Source organism: Bos mutus, chromosome 9, assembly GCF_027580195.1.
Source record: "Bos mutus isolate GX-2022 chromosome 9, NWIPB_WYAK_1.1, whole genome shotgun sequence".
NCBI classification, from domain to species: Eukaryota; Metazoa; Chordata; class Mammalia; order Artiodactyla; family Bovidae; genus Bos; species Bos mutus.
The window spans coordinates 48,031,542-48,059,464 of record NC_091625.1 but is presented as its reverse complement, the minus strand read 5'-3'; the positions used below and the strand labels follow the sequence as shown (position 1 = coordinate 48,059,464).

At 34.7% G+C, this 27,923-nt stretch overlaps 1 protein-coding gene across 5 annotated transcripts in view; it reads left to right on the top strand.

Moving 5' to 3' along the window:
* Positions 1-27,923, top strand: part of GRIK2 (glutamate ionotropic receptor kainate type subunit 2) — a 739,106-nt gene that overhangs the window by 685,049 nt on the left and 26,134 nt on the right. For all 5 annotated transcript variants that reach the window (XM_070377125.1, XM_070377124.1, XM_070377121.1 and 2 more), the window contains one exon: positions 13,368-13,593. In XM_070377125.1, the coding sequence (XP_070233226.1) occupies positions 13,368-13,593 (226 nt within the window). The remainder of the gene's footprint in view (positions 1-13,367; positions 13,594-27,923) is intronic.

Sequence of the window (27,923 nt, the reverse complement as noted above, 5' to 3'; positions counted from 1 at the left end):
TTTACATATGTGTCCCTTTTGCTGTCTTGCATATAGGGTCATTGTTACCATCTTTCTAAATTCCATATATATGCATTAATATACGTATTTATGTTTTTCTTTCTGACTTACTTCACTCTGCATAATAGGCTCCAGTTTCATCCACCTCATTAGAAATGACTCAAATGCATTCTTTTTAATAGCTGAGTCCATTGTGTACGTGTACCACAACTTTCTTACCATTCGTCTGCTGATGGACATCTAGGTTGCTTCCATGCACTAGTTATTGTAAACAGTGCTGCAATGAACATTGGAGTACACGTGTCTCTTTCAATTCTGGTTTCCTTGGTGTGTATGTCCCACAGTGAGATTGCTGGTTCATATGGCAGTTCCAATTTTTTAAGGAATCTCCATACTGTTCTCCATAGTGGCTGTACTAGTTTGCATTCCCATCAACAGTGTAAGAGGGTTCCCTTTTTTTTCCACACCCTCTCCAGCATTTATTGTTTGTAGACTTTTTGATGACAGCCATTATGACAGGTGTGAGATGGTACCTCATTGTGGTTTTGATTTGCATTTCGCTGATAATGAGTGATGTTGAGCATCTTTTCATGTGTTTGTTAGCCATCTATATGTCTTCTTTGGAGAAATCTCTGCTTAGTTCTTTGGCTCATTTTTTGATTGGGTCATTTATTTTTCTGGTATTGAACTGCATGAGCTGCTTGTATATTTTGGAGATTAATACTTTGTCAGTTGTTTCATTTGCTATTATTTTCTCCCATTCTGAAGGCTGTCTTTTCACCTTGCTTATAGTTTCCTTCATTGTGCAAAAGTTTTTAAGTTTAATTAGGTCCCATTTGTTTATTTTTACTTTTATTTCCATTATTCTGGGAGGTGGGTCACAGAGGATCTTGCTGTGATTTATGTCAGAGAGTGTTCTATGTTTTAATCTAGGAGTTTTATAGTTTCTGGTCTTACATTGAGATCTTCAATCCATTTTGAGTTTATTTTTGTGTATGGTGTTAGAAAGTGTTCTAGTTTCATTCTTTTACAAGTGGTTGAGCAATTTTCCTAGCACCACTTGTTAAAGAGATTGTCTTTTCTCCATTGTATATTCTTGTCTCCTTTGTCAAAGATAAGGTGTCCATAGGTGTGTGGATTTATCTCTGGGCTTTCTATTTTGTTCCATTGATCTATATTTCTGTCTTTGTGCCAGTTCCATACTGTCTTGATGACTGTAGCTCTGTAGTATAGTCTGAAGTCAGGCAGGTTGATTCCTCCAGTTTCTTTCTTCTTTCTCAAGATTGCTCTGGCTCTTTGAGGTTTTTTGTGTTTTCATACAAATTGTGAAATTATTTGTTCTAGTTCTGTGAAAATTACTGTCGGTAGCTTGATAGGGATTGCACTGAATCTATATATTGCTTTGGTTAGTATATTCATTTTCACTATATTGATTCTTCCAATCCATGAACACAGTATATTTCTCCATCTATTTGTGTCATCTTTTATTTCTTTCATCAGTGTTTTATAGTTTTATATATACAGGTCTTTTGTTTCTTTAGGTAAATTTATTCCTACATATTTTATTCTTTTCATTGCAATGGTGAATGGGATTATTTCCTTAATTTCTCTTTCTGTTTTCTATTGTCAGTATATAGAAATGCAAGGGATTTCTGTGTATTAATTTTATATCCTGAAAATTTACTATATTTATTGATTAGCTCTAGTAATTTTCTGGTGGTGTCTTTAGGGTTTTCTATGCAGAGGATCATGTCATCTGCAAACAGTGAGAGTTTTATTTCTTTATTTCCAATCTGTATTTCTTTTATTTCTTTTTCTTCTCTGATTTCTGTGGCTAAAACTTCCAAACCTATGTTGAATAGTAGTGGTGGACACCCTTGTCTTGTTTCTGATTTTAGAGGAAATGCTTTCAATTTTTTGTCATTGAGGATAATGTTTGATGTGGGTTTTATCATAGATGGCTTTTATTATATTGTATATGCCTTCTATGCCTACTTTTCAGAGGTTCTTTTTTTTTATCATAAATGGGTATGGAATTTTGTCAAAGGCTTTCTCTACATCTATTGAGATAATCATGTTTTTATCTTTCAATTTGTTGATGTGGTGTATCACATTGATTGATTTGCAAGTATTGAAGAATCCTTGCATCCGTGGGATAAAGCCCACTTGGTCATGATATGTGATCTATTGGATTCTGTTTGCTAGAATTTCGTTGAGAATTTTTACATCTATGTTCATCAGTGATATTGGCCTGTAGTATTCTTTTTTGATGGCATCTTGGTCTGGTTTTATTAGGGTGATGGTAGCCTCATAGAATGAGTTTGGGAGTTTACCTTCCTCTGCAGTTTTCTAAAGAGTTTGAGTAGGATAGGTGTTAGCTCTTCTCTAAATTTTTGGTAGAATTCACTTGTAAAGTCATTTGGTCCTGGGCTTTTGTTTGTTGGAAGAATTTTGATTACACTTTTGATCTCCTGGCTTGTGATGGACCTGTTAAGGTTTTCTATTTCTTCCTGGTGCAGTTTTGGAAGGTTATACTTTTCTAAGAATTTGGCCATTTCAAGTTGTCCATTTTATTGGCATATAGTTGCTGATAGTAGTTTATTATGATCCTTTGTATTTTTGTGTTGTCTGTTTTGATTTCTCCATTTTCATTTCTAATTTTACTGATTTGATTCTTCTCTCTTGTTTTCTTGATGAGTCTGGCTAATGGTTTGTCTATTTTATTTATTTTCTCAAATAACCAGCTTTTAGTTTTGTTGATTTTTGCTATAGTCTTCTTTGTTTCTTTGTCACTTATTCCTACTCTGAATTTTATGATTTCTTTCCTTCTACTAATTTTGGGATTTTTTGTTTATTCTTTCTCTAGTTGCATTAGGTGTAAAGTTAGGTTATTTACTTGATGTTTCTCTTGTTTCTTGAGGTAAGCTTGTAATGCTGTGAACCTTCCTCTTAGCACTGCTTTTACTGAATCCCATAGGTTTTGGGTTGTCGTGTTTTCATTTTCATTTGTTTCTATGCATATTTTGATTTCCCTTTTTATTTCTTCCATGATCTTTTGATTATTCAGAAGTGTGTTGTTTAGCCTCCATATGTTTGTATTTTTAATAGTTTTTTATCCTGTAGTTGGCATCTAATCTTACCTCATTGTGTTCAGAAAATATGCCTGAAATGATTTCAATTTTTTTGAATTTACTAAGGCTAGATTTATGGCCCAGGATGTGATCTATCCTGGAGTATATTCCAAGTGCACCTGAGAAAAAGGTGAAATTCATTGTTTTGGGGTGAAATGCTCTATAGATATCAATTAGGTCTAACTGGTCCATTGTATTAGAAAATGATGGTTCTTTTAAGAGTTTCAAATGTTGATGATTTTTTTTTTCCTCACACCTATTTATATTTCAGAGTTTCAATTAGAGAGGAGCTAGAGATCTAGCACAGAGAAGGCAATGGCACCCCACTTAAGTACTTTTGCCTGGAAAATCCCATGGATGGAGGAGCCTGGTAGGCTGCAGTCCATGGGGTCCCTAGAGTTGGACACGACTGAGCAACTTCACTTTCACTTTTCACTTTCATGCATTGGAGAAGGAAATGGCAACCCACTCCAGTGTTCTTGCCTGGAGAACCCCAGGGACGGGGAAGCCTGGTGGGCTGCCGTCTGTGGGGTCGCACAGAGTTGGACACGACTGAAGCGACTTAGTCGGAGAAGGCAATGGCACCCCACTCCAGTACTCTTGCCTGGAAAATCCCATTGACAGAGGAGCCTGGTAGGCTGCAGTCCATGGGGTCGCGAAGAGTTGGTTACCACTGAGCGACGTCTCTTTCATTTTTCACTTTCATGCATTGGAGAAGGAAATGGCAACCCACTCCAGTGTTCTTGCCTGGAGAATCCCAGGGACGGGGGGAGCCTGGTGGGCTGCCATCCATTGGGTCTCACAGAGTTGGACACGACTGAAGTGACTTAGCAGCAGCAAAAGCGACTTAACAGCAGCAGCAGCAGAGACCTAGCAAAACTGTAATTAATTTTAATCCTAAAAGAAAGGGAATTATTTCCTCTGACTTCCTGTCATACATGCCCTCATCAATTTAGGTTACACCTCATCTGTCATTTGTCATGGCATTTGTCACACCATTTCATAATTCTTAGTTTACTTTTCCAGCATTTATGAGATATTAAGCTTTGCATCCACAGTGCTTGGTATGGTCTTTTTTACTAAGCTGGTACTCAATAAATATTGGAATGAAAGAACAAGTGAATGAATGGGTAAGCAAGTGAATGTTTCCATGTTCCTATAAATTATAAATTATTCCAAAGGCAAAGGAATGGATATCAGAATGTAATAGGTATATGCTGCAATCCTAGAAGAAAGTTGTTATGTTTCTCCATTGATTGATTATATAAGTTTGCAGCAAGAATAAAATCCTGATATCTCTAGAGAGTTTTATTGCTAATCAAAGTGACTTTATGTATTTTCTCATTTATTCCTCCTTAACATTTCTGTGAAATTGTTAAGCATTTTATTCAATATGGCCAAGAAATTGTGGTTCATGGTCTTCCATTGACCAAGTGAAGATGGTTTCTAGTTTTATTTAAATTTGACCAAATGACAGTAAAATCTATTTCTGGTTGCTTTTATTTATGAGAGAATAAAATATTTGACCATGAAATTTCAAGATATCTCATTTAAAGAATAAAATGCAATGGTCAGAAGAATCATCAGTGGGAATTCTAAACAGGGTAGAATGAACTATCAAATCCTGACTCATCTTCCTCTAAAGGATAACTTTACCAAATAACTTTAAACTTGCTGCACATCGTATTATGCTCAGTCATAATTCTCTGTCTTATTCCTCTGCTAACTTTCAATAATGTTAAGAAGAGCAGTTCTCCCTGTTTTATTGTCTTTCCCTTCAAATAACCTGTTTTAAGAGATTGCAGATGCTTTGAGATAAAACTGCCAGGATTATTCCAAGGACTGTCAGGTTTGCTAACAACCAAATGCTTTCAGATCACTGCATTTGCCTCAGATTCCACCTTTGATATGAACCACATATGGCTTCAGTCCTGTTTTCCTGAATTAACTCTAATTTCCTAGTGACCAAGGTCAGATGAGTCCAGATAGGGCTCAGCTGTTCTTACCTAGCACATATGTTCCAGTGTTGTTGGTAATTTATTTACTGTAATAAAAAATTAAAATGCAAATCTCAGCCAGATTCTCCTTTACCAAGGTCTCCCTTGGTATGGGCTTTTTCAAATCACATATTAGGAATGACTACATACTGACTTTTTCATAACAATATGAAAAATGTTATTATAGCATTTTTATCAAATATTTGTTAATATTAGAAATAAAATTGCTAATGTGGAATTTATTGAAAAGGAATACTTTGAGTAAGTGCCAATGACACCAAGTTTACTTTGGTAATTTTGAAAAATCATCAGAGATTACTGCCTCTTCTTCTAGTACTTCATCATATCCATTCATACATCAGAGTTCAACTAATTCTGCTATACATTATGGTTTAGGAGATAAATTATTGTTTCGTGAATGTTTTATATTTTAAAATAAAAATAAACAGGTTCTTAACATAAATGAAGTATATCTTTAAAGTTACTTCAAGATATTTTAGGTGCTATGCTACTAGATAAAAGGGCTTCCCTGGTGGCTCTGAGGATAAAGAATCTGCCTGCAATATGAGACCCAGATTCGATCCCTGGATCAGGAAGATCCCCTGGTGAAGGAACTGGCAACCCAGTCCAGTATTCTTGCCTGGAGGACCCCATGGACAGAGAAGCCTGGCAGGCTGCAGTCCATGTTGTCACAAAGAGTTGGACAAAAAGCCCTAAACAACAACTACTCTATAAACTTTTTTAAAGAATCTGAGTTGTAGCCAAAACCTCAAATATTATGTTTTAAAAAACATTACAAAATAGTACTGGATTTTCTTTGTATTATTGATGCTTTGTGGTCATAAGAGTTCAAACTAGATTAATATTAAAGATTTCTTGTCTTATTCAATAAAATAAGCTTTCCTCTAGAACAGGCATAAAAAGTTAATTTAAATTCTTGTTTCCAGGGGTCTCATAAACATTTTCTTACCATTTTTAGGGTATTGGATAGGTTTATAGGTCCATGAACACAAAATGGTCTCTGAATTTTATTTTTTTCTGGTTTTGCATTTACTTAAAAATGAATTGGAATAAATTGCTTTACAATATTGTGTTAGTTTCTGCTGTACCATGAAATAAATCAGCCATATTCCCTCCCTCTTGAACCTCCTTTCCATCCCTACATCCGATCCCTCAAGGTCATCACAGAGCACCCAGCTGAACTCCTTGTGCTTTATTTGAATTTTAATTTGTATTTGACATCAAGCAAAGGGAGTGGGGAGAATAATTCACTTGCATGCTAAACAATTTAAGTCAAAGATATTTTTTTAAAGATGGCTTTGAATTTGTAAAATATGTTGTTCACAATAAAAGTTCTATGCCAGTGGTACAAGAATAACCCTTACTTGATTGGCTTTCATAACATTTTAGATGGGATAGAAACAAAATTTCAAAGCACTGGAGAAGGAAATGGCAGCCTGCTCCAATAATCTTGCCTGGAAAATTCCATGGACAGGGGAGCCTGGTGGGCTACAGTTCGTGGTATCACTAAGAGTCAGACACTACTGAGCGACTAAACAACAACAACATTCTTCCACTAATATCTTACCAGTTCTAAATGTCTCTCTCTAGAATGCTCAGGAAAAATGTTGCCTAAAACCCATTAGTTATTGGAGATCTGCAAAGAGTCAGGTAATTTCAGGTTGCATAGTTTATCTTGAGTTCTGTCAGAAACTAAAGTTATATATGTTTACATTTGGAATCATCATCTATATATTTAAAAGCTTTTAAGTATACTGAATGTTATTTTTAAAGCCCAACATCTTTTGGCATCTGTGAAGTTTTTAAAAGTCTTTTGTTTCTTATTCTTAACAAGAATTTTTTAATGGGTTTGTTTACATTTCATACCCTCTGAAAACTGCTATGATAAAGAGACAGTGCCTTATGAATTTGTTTTATTGGTTTTATGCTGATATAGCAAAAACCAAGTCAACTTACAAGCCTCAGCATTTTGATAAAATAAACACTGCTAAACGTTGGCATCCTAAATCTGCCCAATGTAATATAGAAGGAAAAGTGTCCTTAATATGGGACACACACACATATACACACACCCCAAAAGAAAGAAATTTATTCTGGTGTTTAGAGTGGCAGTGTAGTTGTGTGAGAAAATCAGAATATTTTATTTCGAATATTTTAAATATAGTTCCCTGGTGGCTCACACAGTAAAGAATCTACCTGTAATGAAAGAGACCCAGATTCAGTCCCTGGCTTGGGAAGATCCCCTGGAGACAGAAATGGCCATCCACTCCAGTATTCTTGCCTGGAGAATTCCATAGACTGAGGAGCCTGGTGGGCTATCATCCATGGAGTCGCAGAGCTGGACACGATTGAGCAACTAACACTTTTCCTTTCATTGCTTTGATTTTACTATTCATTTCAAACAATATCTATGAGACTTGATTTAATTTATGTACTTAACTTTATATTACTGTGTACAACATAGCTGTAATGATAATACTTAGAAATATTTTTCATTTTTGCTAAAGACATTATTGTCTCATTATGAAATTAAAATTCTTCATTAAAATCATGATGTCATAAATCCTATCAGCAAGTTTCTATTTAAAATCTGCCTTCACTACTATTTTTTTTTTTTTTTTTATGGTATCAAGTAGCCTTAGTATACTCACCTGTGAAGGAAAGGAGTGAAACAAGATGTTCTTTTTTTTTTTTTAATTTTATTTTATTTTTAAACTTTACATAATTGTATTAGTTTTGCCAAATATCAAAATGAATCCGCCACAGGTATACACGTGTTCCCCATCCTGAACCCTCCTCCCTCCTCCCTCCCCATACCATCCCTCTGGGTCGTCCCAGTGCACTAGCCCCAAGCATCCAGTATCCTGCATCGAACCTGGACTGGCAACTCGTTTCTTACATGATATTTTACATGTTTCAATGCCATTCTCCCAAATCTAGACCACTTTCTAACACCATACACAAAAATAAACTCAAAATGGATTAAAGATCTAAACGTTAAGACCAGAAACTATAAAACTCCTAGAGGAGAACATAGGCAAAACACTCTCTGACATACATCACAGCAGGATCCTCTATGACCCACCTCCCAGAATATTGGAAATAAAATAAAAAATAAACAAATGGGACCTAATTAACCTTAAAAGCTTCTGCACATCAAAGGAAACTATTAGCAAGGTGAAAAGACAGCCTTCAAAATGGGAGAAAATAATAGCAAATGAAGCAACTGACAAACAACTAATCTCAAAAATATACAAGCAAAAAAAAAAAAAATATACAAGCAACTCCTACAGCTCAACTCCAGAAAAATAAACGACCCAATCAAAAAATGGGCCAAAGAACTAAATAGACATTTCTCCAAGATGTTCTTATGTTTAATTTTTTTTCACTAATTCATTTTTTAACTTGACAAATTTGCCATTATCTTAATTCTTGCCTTACGGAAAATTTATAATATTTCATGCTTAGTTTATTACCTGGCTTTCATTTTTCATGTTTCTCTTAAATAATACATTATTCTAGACTATCCTTCCTAATAAATTTGGCATCAGTGGTGCCAACCTATATTCCAATTCCTTAGTCTTTTTTGGTGCTCTGTGTAGGTCTTCACTTCTCTATGTCACTGTTGCTGGAGGACCTTCAAAGACTGTTTTCATTTGGTTCAGCAGCTTATTCTCCATCCCTGATTTTATCTTGTCCCTTGGCAATGATCACCAGCTACTTTGTGGAATGAAGCTAACCTTAGTCTAAGAGGAGATTGAGAGGATATAATATACGATCAATCATTTAACATGCCCCATCTTCCACCTATGAGCTTTAGTTCACATGGCAACTTGATATTTCCTTATTTCTAAATAAGTGAACATAAACTTTCAGACAATACACAAATATTTATTACTTTTGTTTTTAATTACCTGCTTACTGACTTTAAATGAGTTCTTCCTCTTAGTATTTCACTTGTAAAGCTTTCATATACTATTTTTAACCTTAGAGATCCTATGGTCTTTTTTACTTTGAAAGTATTCAACAATTTTCTATTTTACTAGAAATAAAACTAGCTGAGTCTCCTTATTTCCTCCTTATGCATTAGATCTTAGAGTATTAGCACAATTCCATATGTATTTAATATATATATTTTGAAATAGGCCATTAGAGGTCAAGTCAGTCGCACTGTTTTAAAAATCCTCTTTTATTCTACATTTCACTTGAGGATTCCATTTTTTTATATCAGATTTTAATATGTATCTGATCTTTGAATGTGTTTTCTTTCAACAAAGTCAATTTAGAATTTTTCTTTGAATTTATGCAATATCTTTTACCTTGCTAAGGACATTAATGTCATTTTGTTTGTTTTATTATTTATCTTTATGTTTTATTCTTTATGTTAGAGACTCATTGCAAGCCACAGGTGCTTAGTTAAGGATGAAAAACTATGAGCTTCACTTTAGGGTGATGTAGTGGTTCATTTTTTTGTAAATCCATGATATGTGCCTTTAGATGTAGTTGTTATAGTACAATAATTAAGACTATGAACTGGTAGCCTATTTACCCAAGTTTTCCTCCTGCTTTTGCCAGGAAGAAGCCACATGAATTTAGGTGAACTATTAACTGCTCTGTGTTTTCATTTTCTAATTTTAGAATGGGGACAAAAATATCTACCACCTAATAGAAATCTTAAAAGACTTAAATGATTTAATATGTATAAATAATGTATAATAATATTTGGCACATGCTGAACTCTATATGTGTTAACTGCTATTATTACCTTTTCTGTTGTTATTGTTTTATTAATATTATTATTATCTCTTTAGAGAAGTTCAATTTTGCTTAAAAATATCTTCCTGGAGGAATTCAAAGATCGAAGACAGACGAGGGCTGACTGATCTCAACATTGGTTATAGATTCCAACATATTCCTTCTGGTTTCAGTGTGGCTTGCCTAGATCAACTCATCCAGTGTACTCTTGTTTGCTTCCCACAGAATAAAACCTCTTGGCCTTTGCTTGGGTGGGATGGAGCAATCACAAAGATAGTTGTTTTTAAGACAGTTTTCCAATATATTCTACTTTTGTTAGACCTTTAATCATTCTGGCTTTGAGAGGGATATAGAAATGCTAATCTCAGAAACTTTTGCAGGGGAAAAGGGGGCCTCAAAGGTTGATTAGCTCAATTGCAATTCATCTATCTGCATTGCTCCTTCCAAAATTTTGTTTCTGCTGCATTTCATCTGATTGTCTTTTGCCTTGTAGTTTCACGCCATAGGAGAGAATATTTGTTCAAAGATGATATTCAACCTTCCATCTTTACCAGATTACTTGGTGTTTTTTAAGAAAAATAAAACACAAGCACTGGGTAGTATTAAGCTCTTTTTAACAAATAGAGTAACAAAAACGTCTTACTACTGCATGGTGTTTTTACATGTAGTGTCTTATTTAATCCTCGCAAAAACGTTAGAAGTTTGGTAGATATTTGACTACCATATAAACTAAAAAGAGATTAGTTAGTTTGCATAAGAACATACTTTTTTAACAAGAGATAAAGAATTAGTGATCATTCTGACTTGGACCTACATCATTCAGAATTTATCTATATATTAGTTAAGTATAGGTAATCAATTATTCATGTGTGGCCATATTTATAGAGAAAAGTACATGGTAAACTTCATATTCAGCCTGTGTTTTGTTCAGATACTTTCTTCGTATACTTTATAAGCAATCTTAGCTGCTTTAAACTTAAGAGTTTCAGTGAAATTCATGTTGTTCAAGCCTTTTGTTTTTAAACTAGTGATGACTATACTATCTTCACTACTGAAAATGATAAAAGTAATAAAATTTCCAGGTGACCCTAAAGACTAGTTTTGTATTTTAACTTTCTATAAAAATAGTTTGAATTTAAAGGCATCGCATACCAACACATACATACATGCAATCTACAAAGACTTTAATCTTATCTCCCATATCTGGCTACACAGTGTTGTGTTTTATAGCCATAATTGATAGATGACTGTGCTCAGTTGGAAATTGTAGTCAAAGAATGCCAGCCAAACTAGCAAGCAAGCCATATAAAATGTGAGTGAGCAGCAGATAGTCAATATTTCTAAATTAAAATATTTGGGTGTTTATTATGAGAAACAAAACAATTTGGGTAACTTTTCTATCAAAACTTATTATCCCATATAAGAATACTAGGAATAGGTTTATTTTCTGTAGACAGGAAAGATGATTGAAGCTGTACAAAAATCAAAGACAATAAATTCAAGAAAACCAGAAGTATATTAAGAGATATTTAAGTAAAAATGGAAGATAGGAAGTTATTAATAAGGACCTATTGTATAGCACAGGGAACTCAATACTCTGTGATGGCCTGTATGGAAAAAGAATCTAAAAGAGAGTGTATATAAGTATAAACTGTAGCCTGGCAGGTCCATGGGGCTGCAAAAGAGTCAGATACAACTTATCGACTAAACAACAACAAAGATGTTACATTTTAAATTGTCAAGTAATGAACATGCAGTTTTGATACATGAATTTTTAGTATTACATCCATGGGATTGTGTTTATTATCAGTCACAGATTCACTAAATCAAAAACTGTGTCCAATTTTATTTTTTACATAAAATCTCTTTAACCTGAAGGTAAGCTCTGATTTTGATTTTATTTTGTATTTTGACCTCACTTAATCCAAAACATTAGGAGAAAATATTTTTTACCTTTGAAAGGACATGAACTTGTTGTAGCTAGCCTCATTATGTTCCTAATTTGGATAGCAAGATGTATCTTTGCAAAACCTCACTATTGGTCATAATTATTCCAGTAAGAATATCACCATAGTCTTAACTATTCCTTTCATTTCCCATTTCTACTCCAAACATTTGAATATTTTCCTTAAAAACAACTGACATACTGCAATTTGTTGCCCAAATTTGTTATCATGCCAATCTCATTCTGGGTACTCTAGCTGCCTTCTTTCAAGGACTGGCCTTTCAGCATGTTTTAACGTTCATTGGAGAGCAGAGGTTTACATTTTTATTGCTTCTTAGCTCTAAAGCTATACTTGTTTTTATAAAGCACATAATGCACTATTAGATATTTCCCCATCTCCAAATTAATTTTTTCTTTCCATGTTTTCATTGAAATAGTGCCATAATTTTTAAAACTATTATTCTGTACTAACCTTTAGTGGAAGGAATAATATCACGTTTATGTCCTGGAACATGTAGGACTAAATACATGCTTAAACTGCAAAAGACTGTATACCTATTTATTGGAAAATAGTTTCAATGTTTTATGGCAGAACAACCAATGAGGTGAAAATCCTCCTTGTGTTTATAATTGGAATATTATGTTTTGTGTTGGTATAAGAATGAAACTAAGGTAAGGGTTTCACAAATGAGCTTTCCATAAGCAGATGCTAACCTTTTTCCTGTTTATGTTTTACCAGTGCCTTCTGAACAAAACCCATTCCTTTCCTTTAGCAATAAGTCGTACTGAAGCCCTACTGAGAATTTCCAGCTGGATATAAAAACTCTTCTATTTTCTTGGTCCAGGAATCCTTAGTTAGTAAGACCTGGATGATTGATTTCCTGTTGTCCTGAGGCAGGTTAAAAGAAGTTCTATGGTGTCCAGATTGTGTCTCAGCAGAAATGTAGTCATCTTACTTGTAATATCCTTATTTGTAACAAATTCCTCTCGTCTCTTCAACTTATATTTGTATGTGTCCTTGGGGGATAATGTAACATCTGTCTTATAGTCAACAACTGAATTCAGGGGGAAAAAAATCTCTTACACTTTTATAGTGTCAATCGGTGTCCAGTGTCTGCATTTTCGAAATTTGATGTTATAGTAATGTTGAAAAATAAAATTGTACATATGAGATACGCATGTGAGATACAAACACAAAAATCCCTTACTAGTCTGTTTTATTCTCTCTTTTTTATTGCCTCCTATGATTTACTAGTTGTGATCTTTTGAGTCTTAGGGCATTTTTTATATGTTTGCTAAATAAATCTGCTCCACGCCTGGAAATACGATGAGGAATTGCTCAGAGAAATGTTTCTTCACAGATTTTGATTTTTTGTTGTTGTTGTTTAGTATCACTGTTACTAATAATACAATTATACAGTATTATGAGCAAACTAAATATAGTTAATTTCATCAAAATATTGTAGGGTCACATGGAAACTAAGGAATATCTTTCTTATGTATCCTGTTTTTCCCCAGAAATCAAAAATCTCCACATATGACAAAATGTGGGCCTTTATGAGTAGCAGGAGGCAGTCTGTGCTCGTCAAAAGTAATGAAGAAGGAATCCAGAGAGTCCTCACCTCTGATTATGCTTTCCTAATGGAGTCAACAACCATCGAGTTTGTCACCCAGCGGAACTGTAACCTGACACAGATTGGTGGCCTCATAGACTCCAAAGGTTATGGCGTCGGCACCCCCATGGGTAGGTTTCATGTCAGCCGCTTGCTCTTTGTTCATTAATCCTAGTTGCTGTGAGAAGGGAGAAAAAACAGTGCCTCCATATGCCGTTAGGAATTTTGCTTCAAACAAATGTATCTTGCTCTATTCTGTGACTGTATAAAAACAGGAAAATAGTTGGACATCTGCTTCTAAAGGAATAAGTTACAAAAGAAAAAATGATTTCTACTAAAATGGTCAGTAGACATTTTTACTATATCAGAGTTGAAAAACTCCACAACACCCCCCATAAAGGACCTTCTCTTTAATCTTACACTTAAAAAAAAGTTCGATGAATAAAATAAATTTTTTGGAACTTTATTTTTTTCGGATTAATGGTATATGAATATAGTATTTGATTTTGCTGACTAAAAGAATGAGCTGCAAATGGTTACTGTGAGTAATCATTTTATTTAAGAGAAATATATTTTATTTGAGAGTACTGGCAGATGATTTACCAGTAAAATACATAGAATAATTTACACTAGGAATGATTCTATTTAACATTCTTTCTTCTATATGATAAAACTAGTTTCAATAACAATCATGGAATGAAATAATAATAGTTGCCGGAAAAGACAATGAAAATTTACATTTATTGAGCTTAATATTTATGTATAATATATGGATATGTATATATTTATATGATAAGTTAATGAATGAATAAATACATAATATTAGAGTACATACATACATGCTGTGGGCATAAAAATGGCTCCCCCCAAATGTCCCTGGTTTAATCCCCCAAGCATATGAATATGTTACCTTTATTGCTAAAAAGGACCTTGCAGATGTGATTAAGTTAAGGACCTTAAAATTGGGAAATCTTCCTGGATTAACCACATCAGTTCAGTTGCTCAGTAGTGTCCAACTCTTTGCGACCCCATGAATTGCAGCATGCCAGGCCTCCCTGTCCATCACCAGCTCCCAGAGTTCACCCAAACTCATGTCCATGGAGTCGGTAATGACATCCAGCCATCTCATCCTCTGTCATCCCCTTCTCCTCCTGCCCCCAATCCCTCCCAGCATCAGAGTCTTTTCCAATGAATCAACTCATCACATGAGGTGGCCAAAGTATCGGAGTTTCAGCTTTAGCATCAGTCCTTCCGAAGAACACCCAGGACTGATCTCCTTTAGGATGGACTGGTTGGATTTCCTTGCAGTCAAAGGGACTCTCAAGAGTCTTCTCCAATACCACAGTTCAAAAGCATCAATTTTTTGGCGCTCAGCTTTCTTCACAGTCCAACTTACACATCCATAGATTAACCACGTTGGTCCAATGTAACTGAAAGAGTCCATATAAGAAGGAGGCACAGGTGTCAGAGTCAGAATTAAGAAGATACCACAACAGAAGTAGTGAGAAAATGAATGTGCATATGCTACTCCACCTGGGCTGCTGAAACAAAATACCAGAGACTGAGTGCATGAAAAACAGTAGTGAACAATGACACTATAATAGTTTTGAAACTTCTGCAAATTTTTCAACAACTGGGTCAAAATTGATTTTCATGTAACTGCGTTTAATAAATGGTATAGCCATATTTCTCAATGTATCCTCATTCATAATTTTATTGCTTTTAATTTTGAAAAGTTTCTTTCAAATCAACAAAGATGTATACTATAATTAGAAAGTAAGGCACAGATTCATAAAAAATTCCATTTCATGATAAATTTAGAAATTGCAATACTATCCATGTTTTTGTTTCTTTGGGATCATTTCTAACAACTTTCAAAAATCTAGGAAGTCCAAAAATTTCCACCATAATAACTTCAAAAAGTTTATTCAGATTCATTATAGCTAAAAATAGTTTGAACTGACTCTGAGAGAATTTTGAGATATTCACTCCTGTAACATTGCATAGCATTTATATGGTAGACTAAAAATAATGATTCCACAGTCACTGTTGAAATAAAGAAAGCAAAACAAAACAAAACTAGAAAGAATCTGCCTGCAATATGGGAGACCTGGGTTTGATCTCTGAGTTGGGAAGATCCCCTGGAGAAGGGAAAGTCTACTCACTCCAGTATTCTGGCCTGGAGAATTCCATGGATGGTATAGTCCATGGGGTCACAAAGAGTTGGACAGGACTGAGTGTCTCATTTTCACTTTTAAGCTGTATAATGAGGATTCTCCAGTTTAGTTGCCAAGTGGAGTACAATGTCTATTAAAGAATAAAAAATAAATATTTGCTAATTCAAAGTTCAATAAGTAGGGTTGTTAAAACTCTATAATAAGTGTTTAGAACTCAGATGAACAAAAGATATTTTACAGGGAGGGATGTTTTTTAATTGACTTGCCAGTGTGGGGTGATAGTTGTTGCTACTGTTGTTTTAAAATTCTCTGCACAAAATGAACCTCCTTTACTGCTCACACTGGGAACAGACCATCCAAAGCTTTGCCATTATTTTGCCAAAGTATATATAATTAATTCTAACATATAAAGATGATTGAGTTATCCTAATTATAATAAGCTTAAGGAACATGTCTTTTCAAAATGTTTTAACTTATATTCATGATAAGGATTGAGTTTATTGGGATAGTTTTGTCTTGATCATGTGTTCAAATTCTAGCATACTCCCTAGTTAGATCCCATATGGTTCTTTCCCTCAAGAATTCAACAGTTTCATGCATTCATGTACCATTTATTTGGAGTTTATGATGAACAACTTTGATAAATTTTCAAGCTTAGTGAAAGTGAAAATATTAGTCACTCAGTTGTGTCTGACTCTTGGCCATACCATGGAGTATAGCCTTCCAGGATCCTCTGTCCATGGGATTCTCCATGTAAGAATACTGGAGCAGGTAGCCATTCCCTCCTTTATGGGATCTTCCCGACCCAGGGATCGAACTCAAGTCTCTTGCAAGAATCTCTGGCAGATCTTTATGATATGTTAGAAAAGAGGCTGATTATATGCTCAAAACTATCATCACGTAGTATTTTGCACACTGATATTCTATATTTAGTTTTATCATTTGTTGTGATCTTGGACAAGTGACATGAAATTTACATTTTCTAAATTTCTCTTTTTTAATTAGTAAAACTAGAGAGTTAGACTAGGAAAACCTAAGGTCTATTTAATGCTAAATATGGTGTTTCAGATAATATGCTTGACAGATTCCTAGAGTTTGATTTAAAGTGGGCAGGAAACTATTATGTGAAGCAATATGGTTTGCTGATGTCTCAGAACAAATTTTAAAAATCAAACACCTTAAACACATATGAAGAATGGAAGCAGTGATTGATAGGTTCCTATTGCTTCACAGTTTCATTTGGAAAGAACTGAAGAAAATAAATTCATTTTGTTTCTGAAAGGAGTGAGATTCCTGTATATCCATACCTTCCCCTTTGGTTTACATTATGTGGAGGAGGACAGAGATTTTGGCCTTTTAGTTGTTGTAAGCCTATACAAGTTTATTGCCTGCACTCCGTGGACTTTCAATTATTTGTTGAGCAAATGAACTCTACATCTAAAAATATGATGGTGCAGCAAGGTTTATAAACAGAGAAAACAAATAATTTTTGGAGCTAATGATCAGTGTAGCATCTTACATTATTCAATGTGATGACCTCATTGAACAAGAGTGATTCAGGGTAGTGAGAATTAAATAAGATTTGGGGAGGATATATAAGGATTTTGGAGTATGCGTGCTAAATCCTCTCAGTCAGGTCCGACTGTTTGTGACCCTGTGGACTGTAGCTCACTAGGCTCTTCTGTCCATGGAATTTTCCAGGCAAGAATACCGGAGTGGGTTGCCATGCCCTCTTCCAGGGGATCCTCCTGGATCTTCCCAACCCAGGAATTCAACCACATCTACTATACTGCAGGCAAAGTCTTCAAGGCTGAGCCACTGGGGAGGCCCTCTTTGGAGTATGGGGCCTGGGACATCTCATTTTGGTTCCTGTCCTCATCACTGTACAGGCGCCTGGGGTAACTCTAACTGTTGGAGTTAACTTGCTTCTCTTTGGAGTATAGCACAGATATTTTTCATGAATGTTAGTTACGCAATAACACTCATAATTTCAAATAATTAAAATAAAGAAATTTGACTTATATTTAATATAAAACCTTAAGCTTGAGAGTTTTTTGTTTACTTGCTTGTTTGAGTTGTAAATACAATGTATCAGTGTACCAAGACTGTGTCTATCATATTGTTCTGCTTTGAGGACATGCTTGCTACAAATCAGGGGCTTCCCTGGTGGCTCAGAGGGTAAAACATCTGCCTGCAATGTGGGACACTGGGGTTCGATCCCTGGGTCCAGAAGATCCCCTGGAGAAGGAAATAACAATCCACTCTAGTATTCTTGCCTGGAGAATCCCATGGACGGAGGAACCCGGTAGGCTACAGTCCACGGCGTCACAAAGAGTCAGACACGACTGAGCGACTTCACTTTCACTTTCACTTGCTACAAATCAATCAAAGTGAGTAGAAGTTGCTCAGTCGTGTCCAACTCTTTGCGACCCCATAGACTGTCCATGGAATTCTTTAGGCCAGAATACTGGAGTGGGTAGCCTTTCCCTTCTCCAAGGGATCTTCCCAACCCAGGGATCTAAGCGAGGTCTCCCACATTGCAGGTGGATTCTTTACCAGCTGAGCCACAAGGGAAGCCCAATCAATCAAAATAGTATATAATTCTCAAAAACTCACTGGGATATTTCGGATGTGAAAGCTATTTTAAAAAGGAAAGATAATAGTTGAATCAGTTCTAGGGAAGCTCCCTGTGATAGTTTATGGGACCTATACAAAGAGCAGATTTTTTATTCCTACCCTTGACAGTGTTTACTGTAAGATATTGACTTATAAGCAAAATATAAAACAATTTAAAATAATATATATACTTTAGTTTTAATGTAACTTTTTAAATTAACAAAAATACACAACATTTGGAATTTCTATTTCTTCTCATTCTAACCTTATAGATAAATTGAGATAACAAAACAAATTAAGCTATAAGCCTTAGGATATAGTCTTTTTTTTTTTTTTTTTTATCTACTCAGCTCAGCTGATCAAATCAACTTTTGCCCTTCTGAAAAAGCTTAGTTATTGCAAAAAAATTGTCACTGATATTTGCCAGGTCACTTGCACAAGAAACTTATAGAAATCAAGTTGGATTATATATCTATGTGGAATCATCTTTGTAGTATGTAGTTAGTGTGGTGTAATAGTGTAATATATTAGTGTTTTAAATAGAGAATTTTTAAAAATTAGAAGCTAGCACATGATAAAGTTCTTTTATAAGGACCTTCTTGGAATTTTAATATAAAATTATCAGTATATATTTATACAAATTCAAAATATCTAATAATACTTTGAAATAGCAAAATTATAGACTAGGAAGAACATTTCACCATATTTTTATTTTCACTGCCAAAAAATATTGAATTTAAATTTATTAAAATGTCTCTTAATTAATATATTCAATATACACTTTATTTTTAGCCTAATTCTGAATAACATAACTACACTTAAAGGAATAAATATTCAAATCAGTCACCTGCAGGTATTACGATATCCTTTTTTTTCTCTTGTTCAGATAACTTGTTTTCTTCTGTTTGACTTGATAATATTAAGTTCTTAACTTAGTAAATTTTATTTTATTCATTCAAGCATAGCACAAAATTAAATGATTTTGAGTCTCCAATACATGATGAGTCTTATTAACTCATATAAATTCATCAAAGTAGTATAATCTAGAAAAAGGCATTTCACACTTTAACCCCTCAAATGCTTCTGAGGAAAAAAAAAAATCAGGCAGTAATTTATGATTTTTTATGTCATAGCTCTGCCAAAAATATAACTTCATGAATTATTACTTAAGTCATTAATAAATGAAATGACATGCAACTCTAGTACTTGAATGAGATTCTGACATACCATAAACTTTCAACCAACATCATAACCTGAATATCTCAACTCATTAATTAACATTTCCCTTTTATATAATCTTGTTCAAGAATAGTGATGATTTTTTGATAACTTGTATTTAATTTTAAAATTTTGTTTAATTATAAGGAATAAATTTTTAAAACTAATGTTTTTAGGTGTGAAAAATAAAAGGGTATTTGAATTTCTTTTCCCAACAAAAGTTAAGGAGATACTCTGTTCAAAGCAAAGCAATGCAGGCCGTTTCTGGAAATTTAGATCGATACCAGAAATTCCTCAGGATTTTGAGTCTATACCTGCAGGAGCCATAAACTGAAATGAAAATTCTATTTTTATTAATATTGTAAATGTGATCAAAGAGGAACTCCCTTTCCCTTGCTTTTACTGTTACTCAGATTTTTAGTTACTGTCATAGAGGCATGTGTGGTTAAGTGCAGGAGGTTAAAGAGAAATACTATGTCTCTTCTGAACTGAGTATTGAGAAATATTTCAAAACTCATGCATATTTTCCGTTTTTTCCCCCAAAAATCCATGTGTCCTTTGAGCCTTCTGGGCCTCCTGTGATTCATCTAGGGCCCTGCTGTGACCATTCATCACTCTGAGTGTGATTATTACCGCCCAAAGCATGTTGTGGACTCACTGAATGACTCAGATAGAAGCTATTTAATTAGGGAAGCTCTGTTTACACAAAATACCTTAGTGGAGCAATCAACAATGATTCGAAGGTAAATGCTAAATAAGCATAAGCTGGCTTAATTAAGCTCATGGTGACATTAAATCCCTTTCATAGTTTTTCAGAATGCAGTGGTGCTATTTTAATGTGATATTTATGGTATGGTAGATTTTTGAAGTTTTGATGTTCTTATAATAAGTTAACTGAAATTCCTTTTCATCCATTCAAATTAAAACAACAAAAACTGGATAAAGCAAAAAACAAATCACAGCAGTTTTCATTAAGGAATACTAAAATGTGTGTGAGAGGTTGCAGTCTTGCTTGTTAATTCAGCATAGGTTATAATCTATGAAGTTGAATGGGGAGCATTTCTACTTAATGGCATTTTCAGCTGCCTTGTCTCCCTTCTGACCACCCATACTAAAAGCCTTCTTGGCTTCTGTCTTTGGAATTTTGAGTGCATAGTGCACTTTGAGGACTAGGCAGACTCAGCAGTTGTGAGCTGGTAGGAAAGCAGCAATCTAGAGAAATCCATTAGAGCCAGTTGGTGTTATTTTGCTTTGCTGTGTTCAGTTTGATAGAAATATTGTAAAGTGTCTGTAGGGTCCCATTAAAACTGTTTCTATCTTTAAAAGTAAGCTAGTGGTACAGTTCATCCATTTATTGGTGCTTCCACCAGTAAATAACATATGGGAAATACCAGTCAACTGAAAAGGGGATGCAGGAAATACTGTTTATGTGCCTATCATCCACAATGCTAAAATTTTCTATAACCTTATGTATCCCTACTTAACTTGTGGGGTTACATCAATAGTAAGTTTAAATAGTCAATGTATAATTATTTCTGTGAACTAAATCCACATTAAATTACTCATATCATAGAAAACTACTGATATGTAATATATGCAGAACTTAATAGGCAATAAAGAGACAAAGTAAAGATGAATGCAAAGATACTGGCTTTATAAATGTCTCTTATTTTTTATATATGTCTTTAATACTAGGGTTAAATTTAAAGACAATTTTATCAGACACAAAATTGTTATATACATTATATTTCTATTAAATTTTCTATGTAAATATATTTACATTTTATTTCTATTATATTTACACAAAATTATTTGCATCTTATTTCTATTATATATTTATTTCTTTCATATGCAATTATAAATAAGATACATTCTTACTTCACAATTGGAATTTAATATTACCTTTGTAAACTATTTTCTAACATATTTTATATTAACAAATATAAAATAGCTATAGCTCTATTAATAATTCTTAAGTTACTTTTATCTCATTATAATGTCCTTCCACATAATCAGCCTAAAGTTACAATAGGTTGTATCGTGGACTCTTTATGTTAGAAGGATATCACTTAGACATGTGAACAATGTAAAATTTCTTTCTTGTATTTTCTAATGTTAAATGCATGAGATTTCACTGCTTCTTTATTTCTTGTTATTTGACTAAGTGAGAGATTGGGATCAGTACTAAAAAGAGGCATGTTGTTTGTTTAAGGCAGATGCCCATTTTATAAAAATAGAAATCAGTATGAGAAGCATGTTTTTCCCCTGTTTTGCTCACCTTCCAATTCTAGAATTCCCAATTCATCATACAATAAGTACTGTAATATTCATCATTATAGATGCATAAAATTGCTGGTCTTTAGTTCTTCAGCTTTACTAAAATGAATGAATACATTTGTCTTCATTAGTTGAACATAATGCACAAAAATTGATGCAAATTATTCATCTTTCTGCAGGTCAAACCTTCCATTAAAATGCATTCCATTTTTTCATTGCACAAGCAGCATAATTTTAATGTTGGTGAAGTGATTTTGCAAGTCTCAATCGAGATCTAATAATTTTCAGAGCCTAAATTAAACAAACAAACAAACAAAAAGCCAAAATACACCTGTATTTTCCTGGTGTATTTGCTACAGCCTAGATTTCATGTCACTGAAAACAGATGAGTCTTTGTAATAAGCTATGCGTGCTCCACAGACATCATCAACAAACTCTGAAAGCTAGAATCTAGGAAGTTTCCAGAGGGAATTTGATGAATTGTGAGCACCAATGTGAGCAGCCTTCATTAATATTGTAAATGTTGACCACATGGTCCCTAAACAATAAATACATGGATAATTCTCATGAAAACAGTTTGTCCTGATAGATTTTATATGCAAACATTAGACCATGAATTTATTTTGTTGGTGCCTTGTGGTGATTACTCCAAGGCCATGGATTCAAATTACATTATAGATTAGTTAGCCTGATTGACTGTGCCAGGCTGTCATCCTTTGGTTAGCATGACTAAGTAAGATCAATGAATCACTGGTATTAGGGAAAAGAAAAAAAGTCAAAGCACAGAAGTAAAATGTATAAGCACTAAATTCCAAAGATGAGTACCTTGCATGTGTTGCCCTACCATATTTTCTGTAATATGTGGCCATTGTAGACATGACTTAAAACAAATCTTTGTTCCACCTAAGTGTCCCAGGAGTCATAGGTGAAGTCACTAAGCCTCTCTAAGACTCAACATGGGTAGAATCATGTTTATATTATTGGATTAGATAATTTGATTTGATGATTGCACTGAATATCTGTGTTAGCTAACTGAATTCATCCAAAGAAAAATTAAGTTAACTTTTGTTATGACAAGAGGAGGGTTTGCAGTTTGGAGTGAGGTCCCACCAAAGTAAGCTGATACTCTTTCACAGAAACTAGAAGATGGGACATTAGATTCCTTATGATTGTATTTCTCCCCCCAATCCCCTCCCCCCCAAAAAAAAAGACAGGTCCCAAGTCCTTGAGGAAGACATTCCTTAAAACTGAAAAGTGGCTTATTTAGCTCCTAAAAAGATTTATATACATTTTGAAGCTATAGGGAAAGAAAACTTATAAAACACAATCTTCCAAGCCAAGTGCTCTAGAAAAGGGGGAAATAAGGTCTTGCCCTTAATTTTCAACATGGAGAATTAAGGTGCTTATATTTTTAAACTGATTTGTCCTTGCATGATATGAGTTCAATTCATTTAGTTCAAATTTAGACACACACAAACATGTGTAAATTAGACATGTCAGTGATCAATGCAAAGAAATAGAGGAAAACAACAGAATGGGAAAGACTAGAGATCTCTTCAAGAAAATCAGAGATACCAAGGGAACATTTCATGCAAAGATGGGCTCGATAAAGGACAGAAATGGTATGGACCTAACAGAAGCAGAAGATATTAAGAAAAGGTGGCAAGAATACACAGAAGAACTGTAGAAAAAAGATCTTCATGACCAAGATAATCATGATGGTGTGATCACTCACCTAGAGCCAGACATCCTGGAATGTGAAATCAAGTGGGCCTTAGAAAGCATCACTACGAACAAAGCTAGTGGAGGTGATGGAATTCTAGTTGAGCTACTTCAAATCCTGAAAGATAATGCTGTGAAAGTGCTTCACTCAATATGCCAGCAAATTTGGAAAACTCAGCAGTGGCCAAAGGACTGGAAAAGGTCAGTTTTCATTCCAATTTCAAAGAAAGGCAATGCCAAAGAATGCTCAAACTACCACACAATTGCACTCATTTTACACGCTAGTAAAGTAATACTCAAAATTCTCCAAGCCAGGCTTCAACAGTACGTGAACCGTGAACTTCCAGATGTTCAAGCTGGTTTTAGAAAAGGCAGAGGAACCAGAAATCAAATTGCCAACATCTGCTGAATCATCGAAAAAGCAAGAGAGTTCCAGAAAAACATCTATTTCTGCCTTATTGACTATGCCAAAGCCTTTGACTGTGTGGTCACAATAAACTGTGGAAAATTCTGAAAGAGATAGGAATACCAGACCTGACCTGCCTCTTGAGAAACATATATGCAGGTCAGGAAGCAACAGTTAGAACAGGACATGGAACAACAGAATGGTTCCAAATAGGAAAAGGAGTATGTCAAGATTATATATTGTCACCCTACTTATTTAACTTATATGCAGAGTACATCATGAGAAATGGTGGGCTAGAAGAAGCACAAGCTGGAATCAAGATTGCTGGGAGAAATATAAATAACCTCAGATATGCAGATGACACCACCCTTATGGCAGAAAGTGAAGAGGAACTAAAAAGCCTCTTGATGAAAGTGAAAGAGGAGCGTGGAAAAGTTGACTTAAAGCTCAACATTCAGAAAACGAAGATCATGGCATCTGGTCCCATTACTTCATGGGAAATAGATGGGGAAACAGTGGAAACAGTGTCAGACGTTATTTTTGGGGGCTCCAAAATCACGGCAGATGGTGACTGCAGCCATGAAATTAAAGGAAGCTTGCTCCTTGGAAGGAAAGTTATGACCAACCTAGATAGCATGTTCAAAAGCAGAGACATTACTTTGCCAACAAAGGTTCATCTAGTCAAGGCTATGGTTGATGATTTTATTTCAGATTGTCCAGCTATTATAATTCATTCATCAAAGTTTAATATTGAACTTGGAACAAAAACATCGTAGTGAGGAAAGTATTCCTGACATTATGGCTCTTACCACTATTCAAATGATTATCATGCAGATGAAAAAATTTTTAGGAAGACAGGGTTTCTAGAATGAAACTATTTCTGTTTTCATATTTTATATCAGAGTTTCATGATTTAATATGTAGCAATGTGACTACAAATCTACTTCACCAGTCACTTTGAACTAATATGTATGAAATAGGTCCGGAGAAGGCAATGGCACCCCAGTCCAGTGTTCTTGCCTGGAGAATCCCAGGGATGGGGGAGCCTCATGGGCTGCCATCTCTGGGGTCGCACAGAGTCGGACACGACTGAAGTGACTTAGCAGCAGCACGAAATAGGTCAGAACAAGTGGTAATAGTTTACTTTTTCATTATGTGCTGATAATATTTGCCTTTCTTATTCTTTTTTCACACAAGTCAAAGAATATTCAGAATAGTAATAAAAGGCAACTGGATAGAATATCTACTCTATAATTTGAAGGTTTGGTTTTTATTGATACATTTTGGAGTAGGAAATGGCAACCCAACCAGTGTTCTTGCCAGGAAAATACCATGGACAGAACAGCCTGGTTGATGGCAGTCCACAGCATCACAAAGAGTCAGACGTGATTGAGAGACAGCATGCACATGCATTGGTACATTTTGTGTGCCTCATATACTCATCTCCTTTGTGATCTTAGATGCTTAAATATTCTCCTGAGGATTCTACAAATATTCCTTTAAGTAGAATCCTTTTCCATAGAGGTCTTAACACTTTGAATTTTGAGGTCTACAACAGAGGGAAAAAAAAAAATAATCTCTATCCAATTTAAGCAAGTTATAGAATTTGAATATAGGTATTTAGCTTAATTACTTCATGGGAAATAGATGGGGAAACAGTGGAAATAGGTGAAAGGCAGCCAAAGAGAAAGAAGAGTTTTTGTCCCTATGATCTTCAAAATAATGCAACCCTTTTTGCATACAAAGTCAGCAGACTAACATAGTTCCATCTGTCACATGTTTCTATAATATGGTGTTCATTATAGTCATTCTCATAGTTGCAAAGGTTATTTAATACATGTGTTTTGTGTTACAGTAAAAACTCAACTGAGGCAGGATTCATGTTACATTGTTCATCCCTATATGACTAGCACCTGTGTATATATATGTAATGAGTAGAATCTATCACCTGTGTTTGGTACATGTAATAATTAATAATAAAAAAAATTCATACATGGCTCTCAAACCTGGGTCTCCCACATGGCAGGCAAATTCTTTACAATCTGAGCCATCAGGGAAGCCCTCATATAATTATTCAATAGGAAAAGATATATAGCAAAACATTAGAATACCACATACCAAATGTTGTACTAGGGTATCTGCTATGTGCTATGACTCCAAAGAAGAAGGATCCTGTATATCTCTGTGACAGCCAAAGAAAAGTGTACAAAGTTAGGGAAGGATGAGCAGCAGATTATCTGGTTGAGGATGTTCAACCAGAAAATTGGAGAAAGTATGAAAACAGGGCTCTCCAGAGAAATAGAACTTCATAGTTTGTACTAATGAAATACAGTCTGAGAAGTATACAGTCTGAGAAGTCTGTGATATGTTGAAGAAATGGACATAATTACGAATTGAGCTTGTAGTCTATAGACTTATTGTTTTGTTTTAGTCACTAGGTCATATCTTTTTTGCCATTCCTATGTCTGTAGCCCACCAGGCTCTTCTGTCCATGGGATTTCCCAGGCAGTAATACTGGAGTTGGTTGGCATTTCCTTCTCCAGGGAATCTTCCCAACCCAGGGACTGAATCTGCATCTTCTGCATTGACAGGTGGATTCTTTACCAGTAAGCCACCAGGGAAACTTGTTCAATAGCTTTAGAGCACCACTAAAAATATTTAAGCAGGAAAATGATGTTCATAGATTTCCAGTGTGGAAAGATCATAAGTTATCATGGAGAAATGATCACGTATAGCACTCATTTACTGTTCTGTGATTATGTTATGAGCTGGTAATTTGTTTTCAAGATGAGATTAATCTTTAATTTTTATGATTATCACTTGTGAGTTCTTCATACGCCTATCAAATTGAGATTTTTTTGATAGAATACCTTCAAATAAAATACAAAGAGTGATGACCGTAACTTTACGCTAGTTTAGCTTTTATCTAATAGGAAATCTGAAATGGGTCCCATGGAGTGTTTAGTTGCTATATATATTAAATTTTTCCTTTGAAATAAATATAATTATTGCATATAGATTAAAGATATATAGTTTGGGTTCATAAGAAATAATTGAAGGTAAAGTTGCAGGTATGCATGACCAGCTGTAAAGTGATTAATATTTTATTCATGTATGTAAATATTATGTTTGGTCTTCCCAGGTGGTGGTAGTGGTAAAGAACCCACCTCCCAATTGCGAGACACAAGATTGCAGGTTCATTCCCTGGATCAGGAATATCCCCTGGAGGAGGGCATGGCAACCCACTCCAGTATTCTTGCCTGGAGAATCCCATGAACAGAGGAGCCTGGTGGGCTATGGTCCATAGGGTCACAAAGATTCAGACATGACTGAAGCAACTAAGCACACACTCTTGCACAAATGAGTGTGCCAGGTATTCTACTAACAAAGCAGAAATAGCCCCTGTCTTTATGAAATTTACAGCCTGTTACTGTAAATGAACATTAAATAGTCCCAGAAATTATTTTTAGTTACAAACTGAGACAAGTTCTATAGAGGAAAAGAACAGTGATGCTATGGTATTGTTTAACAGCACTGTTGACTGAATACAGAATAAAACTGGAGAATAGCAATGTAAAATTGAATCTGAAATGTAAATATAAAATTTAACTTAACACTTCTTAAAAACAAATATGAGAGAGGCAGTGTCCTAAGAGATAATAAAACCCATCTTTTACTGAGAAAAAAAGGCTCTAAGAAAATGTGGTCTAGTTCCAATATTATTGGAAGATTTTATCATGGAAATAATGGTAAAAAGAGATAAAGCTCTAAAAGCACCCAAAATATGTTGTGCATTTAGGGCACCCAACTCTCATCTCAGCATAGGAAGCAGGGAGCAATTTCATAAAATATAACATTGCCAGAAGCACTGTAATTTAAGAATGAAAGTTGATGGTTCCAGCAGATAGCCTCAGATCTTTTGTGCTAACAGTTCTTTCACTTATTAAGGCACTGACCAAGGGACGCCTCTGATAGCTGATGGATGGCATAAAGATGTATGAACTTGTTTATCATCCTAACTTATCCTAGATGGTCAACACTAAAA